Below are 19,494 nucleotides of genomic sequence, written 5' to 3'. Positions count from 1 at the left end.
AATCTTCTCACCACCCGCACCTCTGGCCTGTACCCCAGTTCTTGTATGCATAAATAAATAAATCTTTAAAAAAAAAAAAAGAAGAGAACATGCTGGAGAATGAAAGCTAAAGGCAGCGCCAACCTGGGAGAGTTGGATTTGGAGGACACCATGGTAGGAAGGCTCTACCTCTCACTGGCATCTTAATTGACCATTGGGATGACCTGGGTGTTAGTCCTCACCTGAATGCTTAAAAAAACTTAGAACAAGACCCAATTGTAGGCACACATAGAAAGGTTAATAAACTTGAAAGAGAGAGAGAGAGAAAGAGATTAATTGGTGAATGTGTCCTACCGGTAACGCAGTCTGAGCTGGGACCCCGAGAGCGCTGACGGCAGGCCCAAGCAGAGTGCAGGCCCACAGGTGTTTGGCTTATCCCAAGCCTGACTCCTTAACTCCACCCTTAGTTCCCAGCAATCCCACCTCCGGGAAGTCAAGAGTCATGGTATATCCATGGCATGATGGGATTTGCAGTCCTTGGTGCCTGGGAACTCCTTGGCATGGAGGTGGGAGTGGAGTCCATTCAGGACGGACTCTTCCCCCAACAGAAGGAGGTAGCGGGCAACACCCTTCTTCCATGCTTACCATACTCGAATCTTCCCCAAACTAGCTACTGACAAGTGACAAGTGACATCTCTCCCAAGCCCTAGCGGCACCTTCACCTCATAGGCATGTGCCACTTGGGGCCCTCAGGAAGGTTCATGACAGCTGCCTGCCGCGTGCTCCAGTTTACATTTGTGATGAGCAAACAGTTCCTCTCCCATCCCCAAGCCCTGAAATGCACTGGAAGACAGGTCAGGCCTCAGAACCTGTCCGGTTACTATTATCTTTCCTTTTCTCTTCTTTTTTTAGCTCTTGAATATTTTTCATTCCAGAATTATATGCACTTTCCTGTATAATTTTAAGAAAAAAGGATATTGCATAAAATATTTACCTAATTCTGCCAGCTATAAACCTACTTGAAATCAATGAAAATGTAATTTCAGTGTCTGAGTAATTTGCCTTTCCAAAATTATTTCAACTCCCCCCCCCACCTATTACTCCTTTGGCCTTTCTGCTACCCCCTTTAATTTCAGAAATCTCTCCAGTTATCAATGTTCCCTAATTTCTAATTATTCTGCTCTCCATTTATCTGCTTACGTTCCTTTTCTTATATTGGTGTGTGAAATCTTCCAGTATTTGTATTCATTCTCCTGACTTTGCTTCACATGAGTCCGTCGAGTTCCTTGCATTTTGCTATAAATGGCAACAGATCATCTTTCCTTAGAGCAGAATAATATTCCATTGTGTGGCTGCACATCTTCCTGATCCAAGCCTCTATTCCTGGGCACTTATGTTGCACCACTGTTGTTTATCTTAAGAATTCTGTACTATGTTAATTGAATCTTCTTTGTAAACTGCCAGGACATCTCTAAATAAGACCCACTTTTGGTTGCCTAACTTAGAAACTAAGCTCATTAACAGAGCTCCCACAACAGCCCTACTCTGTGCATGGAACTCAGTAGGGGCTTTATTGATGAGGAAAAATGTATAGAGTAGGAGTCAAGATGGTGGCTGCAGCAATGGAATTCCACATTATGTGCACCTGCACTTGGTTTCTGAAACCCTTGCTTCCCACCACTTATCTGGGAAGATTTTTCTCCAGGCTGTAATCATTTGAAAGAATTGCAGTCTTTAAAGAGTTTTTCATCTGACTGTGGTTATGGCCTGACATTTCCTTATGTTCCCCCTTTTGTTTGCTCTTGCTTTCACTCAGGTTATAACTATGTCTTAAATCTCCAGGATGGGCTCCTGCAAAGTCTTGAAAACGATTTCCCAACTCTTGCCTTTGGGCAGTTCCAAACCAACTTCCTCCTGTTGATTAAACAAAACCTACCAAATCCAAAAAACAAAAACTATCCTCCTGCAAGCTTATGGTAACAACTCCTCCTTATTGTGTGACTGACCCTTCTAGAATGTTGAAATTTAATTACATTATTCTCACCCTTGCTTTGTTGTCCAAACCACTAGCTTCCTGAATGTCTTGCTTTGTTTTCTTAAATAAACTGTTCTGAGTAACAATTGATTGACATAAAGAAACTGCTTTTCAAATCATGCACTAAACCAGTTGCCCTAATAGAGGAAATGACACCGTGATCTTAGAGTTGTTCTCTTTTGGTGCATAGAATTTATCATTGCAATTTGGTTCTGATGTTCTCACGTTGGGGTCTTACTGAAACTGCTTCTTCTGTCTTGCGAGGTCAGGAACAGAGTGCGTCAGAGCGAGCATCCCAAGCTGCGTCTGTCTTGCCTTACACCCTCTTTCAGGTCCCCCGCCTACAAGTCTGATTGGACTGTAGCACCAACCAGCTCATAGCTTGCACCTGATGGGTCCATTCTACGCTCCAGGCACCAAATCCATGGGCTTCTCGACTGCCTGCAGCAGGGAGAGCCACAGTGCTGGAGCTGGCCGTCTGGGACCCCAGGCTCCTCCCTGCAGCCCTGATGAAGGGGCATGGTAGGGGAACCACTGCTATCCGCCATCACTGCTGGCCTCTGCCTGCAGCCTGAGCTCCAGTGGGGCCATTGGTGCAGGTGGTAAAATGCCTACCACTCACTGCCCCTTGCTCTGCCCCCAAACAGTGCTCTGGGGCCAAGTGCCCCAAGGGCGGGTAGTCTCCAGTTTCATTATCATCCTCCAGGCTTTTCCGCTTTCAGAGTTTTTCAAAGTATGGGATTATTTCTTTGTAACCTTCTTCACTCCTGGCTTTATTTTCTACTTTATAAGCTTTACTCAGGTAAAAATCTCTTCACCATCGTGGCTCGTTCATAGTTAGAAATAACTGTCTGCTTTTTGCAAAATTCTCTCATATTTGTTTTTTTTTTTTAAAGATTTATTTATTTATGCATACAAGAGCTGGGGTATAGGCCAGAGATGTGGGGGATGAGAGAATCCACCAGGGACAGAGTGGGGAACAGAACAGGCAGACTGACTGAAATACACTGCTGAGGGGAGCAGCGGGCGAGACAGGAGAGGTTTGCCCCGCCATGTGGGTTGCTCCCTAGCCGGCCAGGGATCGAACTTGTGCTGCAGAGGCTGTGGATTGCTTCATAGTGCGGTGCTTAACCCGTTGTGCCACCAGGGAGGCCCAAAATTCTCTCATATTTGTTATCTGTCAAACTAAGTGGACAGTGCCAATTTGAGAAGATTACATAAAAATTTCTGGATGTAGTGGAAAGGAATACCTATCTCAGGTGATCTTGTGAAGAAATTGAACCTCTGTTCTCTTCTGTTGTTATAATTTAATGAATCATAGGTGTTTATTTGGACTTATTCCATTCATGAAGGTGTTTGGAGAATGAACAAATATTGGTAAACAGCTCATAGATTCTCATAAGGGATTCTGTGGAGGTGCCAACTATTAAGAACAAAACAGAAATCAACCATTACACGTGAAGAAGGCATTCTTCACTTTGTTCAGAGGTAGCTTGGGCCACCTCAAATCCCCAGAGTTGCTCTGATGATGTTATGCTAACGGGACTTAACAATCTCCCTGGACACCATGTTCAGCGGCCATGTTTGTTTTCACTGACCAGCACATGAAGTGATGGTTCCTGCTGGTTTGCCATGTGACTCAGCTTCACCCTACTCCTCTATTGCACCACCCGGCTAACCCCTGCTTATCCTGGAGGACTTACATTCTGGAGGAGGTGCCCCGTGCTCCTCCTGCACCTTGTGTTCCTATGATGAGCCTGCTGGGCGGTCAGCATCTCCCGAACCAGACCATGGCCATCTCAAAGCTGAGACCACATCTTGCTGATTTGGGGGTCGCTGGTAGCTTGTCCATGCTGTCAGGCAATGTCCAAGACGTTGCAAGCATGGTCAGTCAGTGGTGATGTCTGTCTGCCTGTCTGTCTGCATCTCTCCTCTACTGGAGAGACTGAGCTTGCTTGTGGAGCTTTGGTAAAAGGAACCAAAAAGATTTTGGTAAAAGGCAAAGGAGGCCTGGGCATGCATCTCTTCTTTAAGAGCGAGGCCCCTAGATCCAGACTGCCTGGGAGTCAACCCAGCTCCGCCACTAGCACTTGTGTAACCTGGAAGGCATTACTTCACTTCTCTGTGCACCATGTTCCTCATCTGTGATCTGGACCGTGAGGTTGTGCTGAGATAGCACTTACAGAGAGAGTACACTTCAGCTGCTTAGAAACCGTGCCTGGCATGTAGCAAGTACTTCGTAAACGCTAAGTATTATTTTTTTAAGGGTTCTGATTCTTAAGCAGAAACCAGATGGCCGCCTATGTAGCACATTGAGGCTAGTGTAGAAACACACAACGAAATGTCGACATGCTAAGAGGGATAATTGTGAGATGCGTGGCTCTCGCATGGAAGGCAGGTTTGCCAGCATGAAACTTGAAAAGAAATCAGTTTGCAGTTTCTTCTCTTGATGTCTGATCACTTTGCCCTCTGTGGCCACAGCCCTGTTATTGACTAGCAGCAGTGTGAGACTGCCACGGGGTGGGTATTCTTGAGACCCTTCTCATGAGAACCTGCCCCACACACATCTTCCCCAGCAGCTGGGGAGACATTTGCAGATGTTTTCAGATAAGCTGTTGGGGATGCTGAACAAATGGTAGGGTACACTTTTAATTATCCCAGGCTTTTTTGCTACAAATCCTTCTGAACATTCTCCCTGCAACGTAAACAGACGTGTGCCCCCCTCGCCGAGGACAGAATCTGCGCCTGTTCTCAGCAGGGCTGGCCACGTCCTCCGGTGTCTCAGGTCAGTGTTTTAGGGATTTTGCCTCTGTGGTGTCAGTTCATTTGGACTTCAGTTCGCATGTGAACACGTTGTTGTTCCTGCCTGGAGTATGACTCAGCACCTCATTTCTCACTAGAGATCAAGGCTCAGTAAACCCCCAGTTATCCACATAGATGAAGAAGATCCATATTGCTTAAGATTTGTTTTGCAACTATGTAATTTGGGGGACACGAGATGTTCCTTTTAAAATTATACTTATTCTTCTCTATGGGAACTGACTTGCTCTAATTCATACAGCAAGTTAGAAGGCGAACAGGACTCAGAACACAGAGATCCTAACAATCTATGCTGAAGCGATGGCTTCCTAATAGACAGCATCGTGGGGATTTTGTAAGACATGACCACTCAGAGCATTTTATTATAAGAATTCATAAACATACTTCCTTCTATTAATTTAAGAATATTCAGTAAACATTTCTGGAGTGCCTCCTGCATGCCAGGGTTGTGGGCGCAGGAAATACAAAATAAATAAATAAATAAATAAATGAAATTATACTTATTCTGACTGATATTACATTGTTAGCTGTGGGTGGTCTCAAATATCCATGAATTATTGGTCAGAATCAGCGCTCCTGTGAAGACATTCCCCAAGCACTTGACATACACAGTTGTAGAAGGAAGAGGGCAGAGAGGTTAAGAGGTAGGGCTTAGAGCTAGACCTCTGCTCAGATCTTGGCTGCAGCCCCTGTGATCTTAGGGAAGATGCAGCTGCCTCACCTGGATATTCTGACTGTCAAGAGGATTAAAGAAAAGAACATATATATAGAAAGCATCCACCACAGTAGGTGTTGCTTGTTACTAATATATATGATTTCTAGAATTTCAAACTACTCTACTGATAATCACTACACCCAGGGACTTGTCTGTTGAATGCATGTCTGTTGCAAACTGGACACTGAAAAGCAATATAGAATTGGCATCTAAAAAAAGTGCCTTTATTTTGGATTTCCTAAATTTGAGATTCTCTGTGCAGAGTCCACAGAACAACAGACACTTGCTATTTAAATCATCCCATTCTACTTTAGCCACCATGAGGGATGCACCTGCCGTTATTCTGCAAGTGTGGCACTCTTGTGGCATCTGCCAGGCAGGGTGAGAGGACTATCAGCTCATGAATTGCACAAGGGAGACCAGACTGGGACATATACGTTCAGTGGGCACAGTCTGTTTCTAAAACTGGGATCCCCCAAAAGATGTGAGTCTCTGGGGGGAATTGTGTGAGTGTGTGTGGGTAATGCCTGTATGTAATACCTGTGTCGTATAAAATCTACCCACGCAGTTGTGTAGAGCTTGAGGACATAAGCTTAGGAGGTGAGGAAAGTTTGTGTTAGATGTGATCTGTGAGAGAATGCCATGCCAGAGAAACTCAGTTTTGAAATGCTAACCTTAACCTTGATAATGCAGGGAGATACTTTCTAAATTTGAGACTTTTAAAAAACATATTTAGTTGTTTTAAAGTCACTGGAATTTTCTATTTTGGCTGCAACCACTCTGGAGTAAAACGAGTAGGACCCCCATTTCACACCCTCCTGGGGTGTCAGAAGACGTGGCTCCTAGCTCTGGGACCTACAGCAAGTCCCTTCTCTTCTCTGCGAATCTTCATTGGATGAGGTTTTCTTCATTTGTGGAACAGTTTTTGTTTTGTGTTTGGAGGAGCTGCATTTTCTTTTTTTCAAGTCCAACATGCCCTGATTTTAATTACTACACTCACCTCTCGTTGTGCTGGGTGAGAAGACAGCCTGAGGGATTTCAGAAAACATTCCATACCCTCCCAGCGCTTGAACCACTGAGAACACAGTGAACCGGGAGAGAGAAAACTCCCATCATTCTGAAATGACAACTGAAAAGACATTGCATTGATGATGCTGCTTTACAGAAGTCAACTCTGGCTTCCAGTGCACATACAAGGAAGGAGTGATGGTTAAGAGCTCAGGATGTGGAATCACAGTTACGGGTTTTAAAACCTGGTTCTACTATTTATTTACTGAGATAAGGGACTAGCAATTTAATCTTACAGGGCTTCCGTTTCTTCATTTATAAAATGGGGATAATGTGGGTTGAATATGCTTACCGAGGGGGAAAAACCAGCATGCACACAAAACACTGAGCTGACGGTGATTGTAGCTGTTATCGTGGACATTTACTTGAACCATATCTATGTGGATTTAGGTGATCAGGTGATGCTTACTTTGCAGAAACATGCTGTTCTAATTCTGTTAACTTTCATCACACTATGGTTATTTGCTTACTGCCTGACTGTCCTCACTCAACTCTGAAGTCCGTGAGAACAGCGCTGTGTCTCCCTCATCCAACATGAAACACATGATTCAGTGCCTGGCATGTACTCTGTGCTGGAGGCCAAGGTGGGCTGCCCTTGCTCTCCGTGGGCTATTAAATCAGGGTATGAGGATACAATAATGGGAGGTGAAAATAAGAGGTGCTCCTCAAACCATTCCCTTGGGATTACTGTGAAGGCTACAGGGCTGAGGTAGGAGTGGAAGTAACTCATCAGAATTAGTTCTAGTTCTGGCTCTTTCCATATGAAATAAGTCACGTGAGCAAGAGCCCCAGGCACCACCAGGTGGATAGGAATAATTTCAGAGTTCAGAGTATATTTTCACACCTGAAATACAGTGACCTCAAATAAAAGTCATTAGTTATTCCCATGACAAAATGGGTTTATTCAGAAACAAACAGCAGACAAGGGGGAAGACTGGAAAGTGTGTTCATAGGAAAATTCTGGAGGGCAATGAGATGACTAGATTTGGAGATCTGTGTTAAAAGTAGAAGGGGTCACCTATTTTTGTTTGTTTGTTTGTTTGTTTCTTGTCCTGGAAATGTATGTTTGCTTTGTCTAGCAATCATGAATTTAGAAAATTCCAGAAACACTATGTTGTAGGAGTCAAGTACTTCCCGAAGCCATCCCTCTCTATGACCCCGGGAGACCCCTTTCTCTGCTCCCCTGGCAGGGGAGACAGCATCACCCCCCTCCACGAGGGACAAGTCAGACATGTTGGGTCTCTAGTCTGCTGATGTACACATGCCTGGACACCCTCTTTCTGGCCTCCCACCTCATTTAAATAGGGGTTATATATCACCGTTCACAGATCTTTATAGTTCTTTTGGGATTGTTTAGGTGATTGTTCTGTTTTAATTTCATTTTCCCCTGTTACTTGTTCCCTAAATTCACACTCAATTACATAAATGAACTAAAGTCATCCAGGTAGCTTTTGATTAGTCCTTCCAACCGAGCAGAACATCTCAGAGATACTCCAAAAACAATATTTCTGATCTATAAAATGAACTTCTGTCCTCAACCTCGCGATCTCAGGTCTGTCTGGAGCTAAGCAGATTTATAACCTTCAGGAATTGTGAAGAAACTTTGGCAATTAAGACAGCACAGTTCAATTCAAGAGGCCAGGCTCAGTGTGGGAAGGCAGGAGCAAGGACAGGAGGCCATTGTTATGGAAAAGGCCTGCAAAAGATCACCTGAGATGTGGACAAGCTCTTGAGACACTGAAGTCAGCTTTTTAACGTTACCAGAAATGAAGACAGACTTCCTTCCAGGCAGAGACGACGTTTCCGATGGGTGTCACAGGAGGTGTGTGCTCCAGAACAAATATAAGTAAATATTCTGTTGTGCCCTTTCCTGAGCTTTCGGTAACACCAGTCAGTTTTTGCCAGCTCAGGCCCACATGGCAGGTGGGAATTCAAGTCACTAAGTCTTTCAACAGAACGAAGAAAATATCTCTGCAAGAGAAAGAGCCAAGTCACACCAGCCCTCACACCTGAAAGATTTAGTTACTGGTTTATTCCTGTAGCCTCTTAAGACTTCAATTCTAAACTGTTACTTAGTTATTAAATGTTGGTCTCAGACAGACAGGATTCACAAGGAATTAAAAAGGGGGTGATGTTTTCCTTGGACTAGAGTCTGTAGTTAGTGATTTAAAGAAAATCAAATGTATTAAAAAAAAAAAAGGGAAGAAGTGAACCAGTTATAATACAAGCCAAACTCCTACTTCTTAAATCCCTACAGAAGGTTTCAAGATGACCTAAGTGAAATAAAAAAAATTTTTGGCTTACATGAATTTAAAGACACAATTTCTGACATTTGACCTGCCTGGGGGGCTTATCCTGATTTGTAAAGAGACTGTAGACACATCTGCGTGTTCCTTGAAATGACTAGTGCCTCACTATGGCTCACGATTTCTGCCACCATCACCCCCCACTGGCCACTGTTAGTAATTACAGACTATTTTTAATCGACTATGGTACCTGGCTATTTTAGTAAAGCTACAGAAGAGAAATCTCAGACTGTTGCTTGGGAGCATGGAGGGTATTTACATTGCGAACACCACTACGGTGTTTCAGGAGAGCACACAGCCTAAACTTCAGGGAGAAAAAGCAGAGAACAATAGGAAGTTCCATGAAATTGTAACATCACACGCCCCTGGTAGACACTCGGGGTGTGTGTGTTCCTTCAGTTGTCTTTGCAGTGGAAGCACGACAACGGGTGAAGGAGCCTGATCCCCATGGTACATACAGGACCCCCAATGTTTTCAAGATGTTCCAAATGGTGTGTGCCCCCAACTCAGCAGGCCCTCTGCTTGCCTTATGTGTGTGATCTTGTTCCGACATCATGATGGCAGGACTGAGCTTGTAAAACCGGGACCTCTATTTCAGGTGTCCAACGTGATGCTTAAGGAGGGTATCTTTTATGTAACACAGTGGAACTGGCGCTGCTCCAGCCAGACCACAAAGCCTGCTCTGCCCTGCCCTGCCCTGCCCTGCCCGGGAAGGAAGTCAGACAGGGTGACAGGCATATGGAGCGGGATGAGGCCCAGGCAGCTCAGGCCAGCTGCTGTCACAGCCCTTTGTGGCCTGGGTACCTAAACCTGGCCCTGTACTTGATCAGCAGAGGAGGAGAACTTGACCCCGTCTTTCCCCTTCCCACACTCACTTCGCTCCTTTCTCAGCTCCTCTTTGGATTCTGCATGATCAAAACAGATCCTCCTCCTACCAAAATGCACCCTTGGCAAGGGAACAGTGTCTTTTTATATTTGCGTTCTGATGGAGTCAGAAAAGTTTGAGAATCACTCTTTATTTTAAAAAAGAACTTTTGGGCCTCCCCAGTGGCACAGTGGGTTGAGCGCAGCGCTGTGAAGCTGTACGCAGCCTCTGCAGTGCTGGTTCGATTCCTGGCTGGCCAAGGAGATTCCCACATGGCGCAGCAGACCTCTCCTGTCTCCCCTCTGCTCCCTTCAGCAGTGTATGTCAGTCATCTGCCTGTTCTGTTCCCTGCTCTGTCTCTGGTGAATCCTCTCACCCTCCTGCGCCTCTGGCCTGTAACCTGGTTCTTGTATAAATAAAAAATATTTTTAAAAAAATTAAAAAAAAGAACTTTTTCAGGAAGAGACTAAACAAATAGGGAACACACTCGGTCCCTGGGATCTTGGCCTTTTTTTTTTCCGCATTCCTGTTTCCCTGGGTGGATGCTCCTCCCAGGACTGCTTCCTCCATCTCTCCACTGGCAAGGACTTCCTGCACTCAGCAGCAGCATGCGTGCCTTCACGCACCCCCTGCCTCCAGGGCAGGGCATCTGCTCCCATTGTCAGCATAGTGCTGGGCCAGCCACCTTGGACGTGCTGGGGGAGCAGCCTGCTGCTACATCAGAGTTGTTCCTTATTCACAGCCCACGAGACTTGGATAAGATCTGATGCTGTGCCAACTGCTGAGCTTTTATGGGCACCGTAGAGGAAGAAAACCAATGATTTTTAGATTCTCTGAGCAGGGCCCCGCAAATTAGACTGAAAAAAGGCAGATAAACGAAGGAAACACGACGATCTGTGTGGCACATGGACATGGGAGCACCAGCAATGAGCAGCCCCAGGGATGGTGAGCACATAACTCCTAGGCAGCTCAACAGGAGAACCACCCGCTGGTAGAGGAGAGACACGCAAGGACTTGGAGTGTCATCTCTGGGCTGATGAGGGTCTTCTGTGGCCCCTGCTGATTAATTTGTCCGTGGTAAAGATGGGAAGGCAGGAGGCATTAAACTGATGTGCTGCTTGTAGGCAGGTGGGGAAGGGTTCTCAGTTACCTTCAGCTCAAAGTAAGCCTCTGGCCAAAGCGGTGTGTTCAGAGGTGGCATATTCTGCTTCCTGGCAGCACCTTGTGCCATGCTCTGCACACAGCAGGTGCTTCATACACATTTACCAAATTGAGCTAGAAATGGGGAGCAAGGGCCACTTCTTTTCTCACCAGTGTCTGCTTACAGTTTACCCTGCCCCACAGTCCAAGTGGCTGGGAAGCTTTGTGAGGTTCAGGGGAGCCCAGGAGGCAGGTGCTGGCTGAGCCAGAAGGCCTGGAGGGACCTGGAGGGACCACTTCGTCTCCTCTCTTGGGATGCTGGGGACACAGCATCAAGTGATGGCTAGGAAGACACTGGAGGAGAGTTTATACAGATGCAAGGTATTATTATCTCTTGTGCAGGCTCCAAAAGCCAAAAATTATAAGGAGCAGTTAGCTAATGCTGGCTAGTTGTGTTAAGTACTGTTTACTCCTGAAGAAAGGAAGCCATACATAACCCTCAGTGATACTCTCTCACAGGTACGAATTAGGAGCCGCTCTATTCATTGGCTGGGCAGGAGCCTCACTCTGCATAATTGGTGGTGTCATATTTTGCTTTTCAATATCTGACAACAACAAAACACCCAGGTATGGAAAAATAGATGAAAATGACCTGTTAAAAAGTACAATATTGCTCTGAATTATTCTAAGTGGGACAAATTCTAGATAGTTCCTATGATTCTAAGAAACTTCCAAAGACCACAAGGGTAGGAACATATAGGAACTATAACATTATTAAATATAGTAAAACTATAGTAAAGACAGCAGTATCATTGTAGTTTTTTAGAAACTGGAGCTCACACTTCTTACATTCATAAGCTACTCCTGTCGGTAGAGATATGAGTCTAAGGGTGCGGGCGCAATCTTCATCTTGGCCTCCTCCTGATTTTCACACGTGCAGAAATTGCTGGGTCACCCGCTGTGGCCTAGGTTCCCAGAAGATCTTTTAAAAAACCGTTTTGAAGGAGAGTAACTGAGCAAATGGACAGGCCATAGGTTTCTTCTGCACAGATTCTCTTTGCCACAGCAAACATTCAGAAATAACATTGAAATATTTCTGTGGGCGAGAGGGGGGGAGAAAGCTAAGTTAAGAGTTACCAGCAGAAGACTTCAGCTTAGCTATGGACAGACACGGGCAGGAGAGTGTCCTTCCTTTGTGTTTGCCCTGTGGGGCGAGGATGAAATGTACCAGACTATGTTTTGTCTTTCAGGATGGGCTACTCTTACAACGGGGCCACGTCTGTCATGTCTTCTAGGACAAAGTATCACGGCGGAGGAGATTTTAAACCCACAAACCCTTCGAAACAGTTTGATAAAAATGCTTACGTCTGAAAGCTGTCTTGAGTTTGTTGTAAAAGTGAACTGTTCACAAAATGATCCCAGGGGTCCCTCCGATAATTAACACTCGAAACTATTTTTAAAAATATGAATTTGGAGAATTGGTTGATTGTGTGGATGTAAATGTTCTTGACAGAGTTACTAATCATTTTCTGTTGTGGCTTTCTATAAAAAAAAATAAACATTATTTACAGAACCTGTATATGTTTTATGGCTGCTTAGGACATGGAAAGTCTTTAAGCACCAAGGGTTTGAGAAATATTCTAATGCCATTCAGATGTGGAGGTCTTTGTCCCTGTTCCTTGTTTCTTTTCTCCTTCTTCCTCCCGTATTAAACAGAAGGTGTATAAGGAGGGGAGTCTTGTCCACAGTGTGGGAGCAGTCAGGTCACCCTGCACGTGATGGTTGGGTTGAATGGCGATGTCACTGGCTGCATGGGTGCGAATTTCTTATTCCTGCCTCTGACTTTACGGGGGTGCTTGAGAGGCCGTGGAATGTCTGCCTGCATGTCTGCCTTAAATAACTGTTTAGGCTTCTCATATACAGAAAGTGGATTCCAGTGCAGAGCATCAGCAGAGCTGAGCTAAGGGACACAAGTCATTGCTGACTGCGGGGCCGACAGTCCTGGCGCCTGCGTGGTACCCCCCGCCCCAGCCACCAGCCGCCGGAGTTCCGGGCGCCTCTCAGTCCTGTGTGTGGCACTAACTGGATAATGGAGAGACCTGCTGTCTTCCAAGATCTGTAAGTTGCTCCAGTAATTGCTGAACAAAGACACAGTTTTGTTCCTAGAGTCAGCTTTTTGACAGCATGCCCGTCAGTTTACCCGTGGTCAGGAAAGGAGAATAAAATGAAGGTGCCAACTAGAGATTAAATGTTAAAAATAGCTTTTCCAGGGTCGTTGAGTTTAAATATGAAGCTGCTTCAGAAGTGCCTTGAGCCACTGAAATGGCTTTGTGCTAAGCATTCCACTGGACTTTGACTCTAGAAATGTCTTTTTGAGGGTCATGGAGGGGTGGCATGGGGAGAAGAGAAAGGATACCCCCCGGGGTTCCCTTCTGCCCTGTGCACTTATAGTCACTGTGATGAACACACCATCTTTGGGGTTTTCATCTATTGGGATGTCTTTAGATGTGGCACAGATAATGCCGGCTGCCGAGCAGGGGAAACGCCACCATCTGATGATGTGCAAGGAGAGGCACAGCTCACACGCAGGTGACAGAAAAGGGACAGTAAGGGCAGAGGCAGCCCAGTGGAAAGAGCATGCGCAGAGGTGGATGGATTATTAATTAAAAATGACAAACGGGTTCAAAATTACTGAAACGGGAGGCGTGAGAAGGGAAAATAAGCCTGATCCTCATCTATCTTAAGCTCTAAAGATGATGAGTCTAGGAATGGGGGCGTAAGCTCACCATGCAGAAACCTGGGGATGTCCTCATGGGCACTAGCCCAGAAGTCATGAGGGGCAGTGCAGGTGGGGAGACCAGGCCTGGGGGACCCTGCTGTACTCTTGACTTTCACCATGTGTAAGAATTACTGGGATATAAAAAAAAATATTAACTACATTTTTCTAATTAAAAAAATTAAATGTAGCCAGTGAGCACGGACTGGACTTTTCCTGACTCTAGAGCAAGTGGACAGGATCAGCGTCCACGCACGGCTTCACTTGTCATTCATCCCACTGGGTACAGGATCTTTCTCTTTGGAAGAAAAGAAAGAATTGGACGTGGAAGCAGATCACTACAGGGAGACTGCCAGAAGAAAGGTCGCATACAGGTATATGATCAGAAATTTTAATTTCTATGGGGTACCTGCATGAAGAGAATATATGGGCATTTTCAAAAATAATATTTTAAAAACATAAAGACTAAAGGTTAGATCTAAAGTTGAAATAAAAAGGGTTAGTAAATATATACAAATCAGGAAGTCGTACACATTCAGGCCTGATGAAACAACACAAAGCATTACGTACTTTGTTGCTATATGAGCAGAGCTTCATTAGATAAGCACAAAGACTAGTTAGATATTTATAAAGATGAAACACAAAGAACTGGACAAGGGAACTTCTGCCAGAGGCTAAAACATCGAACCTTCTCCCTTTAGCCCTTTAGGATTAGCTGCAGCCCAGGCACTTGGCACTTGAGTAGAATGTGGTTCCTTCTTCATGGGTGGAGGTTCCTTCTGCTCTTTTCCAGTTTTTTTCCCCAAAGATGGTTCTTCCTCCAAGGATGATATGTCCCAATCGGCGTCATCCACATCTGTGCACTGAAAGAAATTCACGGGACGTAATTAATGTTTCCTAAAGAAACACGGGAGGCCTCCCTGGTGGCACAAGGGGTTAAGCACCGCACTATGAAGCAAACCGCAGCCTCTGCAGCACAAGTTCGATCCCCAGCCCCTGGCTACCACATGGCGCGGCAGACCTCTCCTATCTCGCCCGCTGCTCCCCTCAGCAGTGTACTTCGGTCAATCTGCCTGTTCTGTTCCCGCTATGTCTCTGGTGAAACCTCTCGCCCTCCGCATCTCTGGCCTGCACCCCAGCTCTTATATGCATAAATAAATAAATCTTAAAAAAAAAAAAAACCACGGAGCCCCTCGATCCTTTTGTGAGCAGGACAGAGCTGCTGAGACTGAAGGATAAGCAGCTGGGAAGCTCAGGGGACCCCCGCCATCTGGTTAATTTGGAGGGCAATGAAATGACTGAATTTGGAGATCTGTCTTGAAAGTGGAAGGGGTCCCCTATTTGTTTCTCGCCATGCAAATGCATGTTTGCTTTGTCTAGCGATCATGAATTTAGAAAATTCCAGAAACACTATGTTCTAGAAGACAAGTTCAGGTGCTATCCCAGAAGGAGCCAGCCTGAGGCGTTTCACCTCTGTGTGATGCTGACATTTAACCAGTGGAGAGTCCACCTGGGGGCCCTGAGGAACAGTCCCCAGGGGAAGCAGCATAGTAATAAGGAAGGCACAATGTTGGCTTACATGACAAATGACACTAACACAAGTTAGATAAAATGTTCCAGGTTCCATAGATGAACAGAAGAATTTAAGTGAAAAATTAGAAACTGTAGTTGTTCAGATGAGTGAGTGGTACCCACAAATACTAGGGGATACCTCCAGCCACACAAACATGCTAGAAACCACTTGGGACGTGTCAGGGTGTCCTCCTGTCAGACAGGAGCCCGGCTCTGCTCCTGGCTCAGTTCACGTGTCTCCCTGAAGCATTTCTCTATCCACTCCGACTCCCATGTAGGGGTCACCCCTGCAAAGTCCCTACTTTACTCCCCAGTCCTGGGGCTGGGAGCTGGAGGCCTGACATTCTAACCCATCACAAGCTGCTGTATACAAACCATTTAAAATCTGCAGACATCAAATAATAGGGGCAGAACTTCTGAAAAGCCTCTAAAGTTTGATAATCATATGATGGGTTAACAGCAGCTATTCTAAAACTTTGATTCTCTGTGGAATGGGAAGACGTGCAATACTGGAGACAAGGTAACATGTCAATCTCCGCTATACAAGATCATTTTATTTTCTATTTCAATGCAAAAAATATGATTATTAAAGCATATTCATTAAAACAGGAATATACTTCTCTGTGTATGTTTAGCAAGAAAAAGCAATTTCACCTTGAGTTCTTCTTGTAGTTCTTTTCTGATGAACATCTCAGCAACATTAATCCCACCAATTGGTTTATTCCCATTTCTGTGATTTGAAACCGTCTTTTCAACTTTTTCAGTAAGTGTTTTAATGGAGGTTCCTGTATGACCAATAGAAGGGAGTCAGGTGAAGTTATTTTTAAAAACTGTACCTATCTTCAGTTCTAGAGTAACCTGATGAGCGGCTTGGAAAAAGTCCAGGCTTAGTAACTAATTATGTATCATTAAAATAAAGCCAACTGATATATTTGGGTGGCTAAAATAAAGTTTTAGTAAACACGCAGAATTGCTTTTTAAAAAATCATGATCCAAAAAATGATGCATTAAGATTTTCATTTAAGGGCCTCCCCAGTGGTGCAGTGGTTGAGCGCTGGGTTCCAAGGCTGCTCACAGCCTCTGCAGCACCAGTTCAATCCCTGGCTGCCGAAGCGAGGGTCCCACATGTCGTGCAGACCTCTCCTGCCGCCCACTGCTCCCCTCAGCAGTGTATTTCGTCAGTCTGCCTGTTCTGCTGCCCGCTCTGGTGAATTCTCTCACCCTCCCGCGCTTCTGACTGTACATATTGCTTGTATGAATAAATAAATCTTTTTTTAAAAAAGATTTTCATTTAAAATCAGAGAAAAATGGTTGCATTCACCGACATGGTCAGAAACTTTTAATTTGGCAAGGTAACTTGCATGAATGGAATATTCAAATGGGTATTTTCAGAAAGAATACTAATACTTTTAAATGAATTGTTGTATTTAACATAATTATGGAGCAATATAATATATACATGGAATAAAAATCATATGCAATAAATCAATTACATCTACTATATTTAAAATACATGTTAAAATTTGCATTGAACAGAATTTCTTTTTGGAAAAATGGACTTTCTGCCCCACTAGTCTTCAGCAAATTACAGCATTTGCAGACCTGAACCTTATGTTCCTTTAGAAGTACCCCGAGCCCTGCCCGCTGCTCCCCTCAGCAGTGTACTTTTGTCCATCTGCCTGTTCTGTTCCTCAGTCTGTCTCTGGTGATGCCTCTCACCCCCCACATCTCTGGCCTGGTACCCCTGCTCTTGTATATATAAATAAATAAATCTTTAAAAAAAAAGAAGTACCCCAAGTCCAGGTGAGGGCATTAGGGTGAACCCTAATGGTCTATGACCAGTGTCTATATCAAAAAGGGAGATCTGGACACAGGTGGGTGCAGAGGGAAGTTGTGGGGAGACACCAACCTATGGAGGGGTTGAACGCCCCAGGAAGAACCAATCTCATCACTCTCGATACTGAACTTCCAGCCGCCCCTGTGACAATGTCTACTGTTAGGTGCTTTGTTACAGCAGCCCCAGGAAAGGAATACACCCAGGCTTCCCTAACGCCTTCCTCCCCTGTGAACCCTAGGGAATGCTAGGCCTGGTCTCCTTTCCCCCACCGAGGTAACTTTTCCAGGGGTCCCGCCCTTTCTTCCAGCCCGTTCACACCCCGGCTCTTACTGCTTCCCCAGCCCCCATCCTGTGAACCGCCCCAGACAGAATTCCCCAAAGAATTTTCCATGATAAAACTCACCTGTGGGCTTGGGGGAAATATCGGAGTCCTCCATTTCGCTTCCCTCAGTCCAGTCGGTGTCACTTTTGACAGAGTTCCTTGCAAAGCTACTCTTGGTGCCTTTAGCCGTCCGAACAGGAAGTAAGTCCGGGGACGTGAAGGCCTGGATAAAGTCGTCTTCCTCCGCCTCATCTTCTGAGCTAAAGGGAGGGGTCCTAAACAAAACAAACCCAAAGAGGGGGCGTTGATTTCCTCAGTTTCAGTCCAAACGTTTGGGGTAAGGAGGAGAAAACGTCCTCAGGAAATGCCCTAAAACACCCACGTGATCACAGAACAAGATGGCGGCGAGGCCCAGGACTGCGAACAAGGCCCAACAGAAACCGGCCCGTTTTGCGGCATGACTATCAAAATGGACCAAAGTTTCCATGTGTCTCCTCTAAACCCAAACTTGTAATATCCTTAGTAGTCCTGGCTTTATTCAGCTAAGGAAACTATTTCTCAATGTAGGAAGTAAAAAGATTTCTGCAAAAAAATGCTTCCATCTTTTAAAACAGTGCCTTAACTTTTCACTGCCCCTTACAGTGTTTTTAAACACACTACCTTGTTTGTATTAGCACAGGATCATCCCATTTAAAAAGTGAACTAGAAGTTTGAGAAGAGTGTTCATTTATTTATTTTTAAAGATTGATTTATTCATTTATTTATGCATACAAGAGCTGGGGTACAGGCCAGAGATGCGGGGGATGGGAGGATCCACCAGAGACAGAGTAGGGAGCAGAACAGGCAGGCTGACTGAAATACACTGCTGAGGCGAGCAGCGGGTGAAACAGGAGAGGTCTGCTGTGCTATGTGGGTAGCTCCCTGAGTGGCCCGGCTCCAACTGGCGCTGCAGAGGCTGCGGACAGCTTCACAGCGCTGAGCTCAACCGCCTGCGCCACCAGGGAGGCCTGTTCATTTATTTTAAAACTATTCACTGAGCACCTAAATTCTAGACAAAGTTTAGTTACACTCTGTCCCATGTAATAAACCTCTTCCCATGAGATTGTGGATATGAAGAGTGCTTTTAGAGGGTTAGTCATTATTTAATTTGTCTCTATCATATTTACATGTATACTATGTCTACTATATCTAATTTATATTGTCTCTACATGCACAGGACCTCAGTGAAGTGCTATTTATATTTATGGCATCAATCTTGAGTATAAAGCAACAATGATGAATTTAAATTTTAATAAAACTAATGTTATCATAATTGATAACAATATACCTACAATTTATTGACTACCCACAAGTGCCCAACACTGAGTCTTACCCTTTTCAGATGCCCTCATTTAATTTGTAGAACTATCCATAATAGATACGAAAACTAACAGAATCTCAGTGGCATAGTGAGTGAGTGACTGAACTGGGATTCGTGGCAGTCTCAGAGCGCCAAAGAGAATAAGGTCTAGGGTCATTAACAACTTCCACAGGGAGCATGAACACTAAAATGATATCTGACTGCACTGCTGTGGATCCAGTCATTAAAACTCAACATCAGTCATTTATCATGTTTGTTGAAAATTACCGGACTATGGGACACTGAGTGGAGGGAGTGGGTGGGATTATTGAAACAAGTCAGGTGTAGTGCCACTTCTTAATGGGAGCCATACTGTGATAAGTGTGATTGACTTACGGAATATCCAGTAAAGAAACAAACATTTGTCACAAAGGAATCACAGATTAATTGAATCACTTAATAATTGTGGCTTCAGTTAACCACAATGAGCATCCTAAAATAAGAGGGATGTTCAGTGAAAAGAATTTTTCATATTATACACACCCACAACACCCCCTCCCCCTGACAAGTACTCACGTAATGGATGAAGACTTTCTGGGAAAATGATCTTCTACGATATTTTTCTTAATTCTAAAGAAAAAAAAAGAGAGAGTGAGAAATACTTCTAAGTGGCATAATTGAATTTAGCAAAGATTTCTAGGGAATTGGTGATTTTGTTTT

General features: G+C 44.7%; 2 protein-coding genes across 6 annotated transcripts in view; one reads left to right on the top strand and one right to left on the bottom strand.

Moving 5' to 3' along the window:
- The window catches only part of CLDN10 (claudin 10), a 92,850-nt gene extending 80,351 nt beyond the window's left edge, over positions 1-12,499 (top strand). For both annotated transcript variants that reach the window (XM_037528794.2, XM_037528795.2), the window contains exons 4-5: positions 11,448-11,555; positions 12,179-12,499. In XM_037528794.2, the coding sequence (XP_037384691.1) occupies positions 11,448-11,555; positions 12,179-12,299 (229 nt within the window). In that variant the 3' untranslated portion in view covers positions 12,300-12,499. The remainder of the gene's footprint in view (positions 1-11,447; positions 11,556-12,178) is intronic.
- Positions 12,500-14,067: 1,568 nt separating this feature from the next.
- DZIP1 (DAZ interacting zinc finger protein 1) overlaps positions 14,068-19,494 on the bottom strand; it is a 42,383-nt gene continuing 36,956 nt past the window's right edge. For 2 of the 4 annotated variants that reach the window (XM_037528791.2, XM_037528789.2), the window contains 4 exons: positions 19,351-19,404; positions 17,517-17,710; positions 15,931-16,061; positions 14,068-14,567 (listed from right to left, as the gene is read on the bottom strand). In XM_037528791.2, the coding sequence (XP_037384688.1) occupies positions 14,379-14,567; positions 15,931-16,061; positions 17,517-17,710; positions 19,351-19,404 (568 nt within the window). In that variant the 3' untranslated portion in view covers positions 14,068-14,378. Of the gene's footprint in view, positions 14,568-15,930; positions 16,062-17,111; positions 17,255-17,516; positions 17,711-19,350; positions 19,405-19,494 lie in introns of those variants that run through there. The other 2 variants (XM_037528788.2, XM_037528790.2) reach the window with 2 other exon arrangements.

This window comes from Talpa occidentalis, unplaced genomic scaffold, assembly GCF_014898055.3.
Source record: "Talpa occidentalis isolate TD23 unplaced genomic scaffold, MPIMG_talOcc4v2.1 talOcc4.5, whole genome shotgun sequence".
NCBI classification, from domain to species: Eukaryota; Metazoa; Chordata; class Mammalia; order Eulipotyphla; family Talpidae; genus Talpa; species Talpa occidentalis.
The sequence above is the reverse complement of the archived record's forward strand: the minus strand, read 5'-3'. Positions and strand labels throughout refer to the sequence as shown.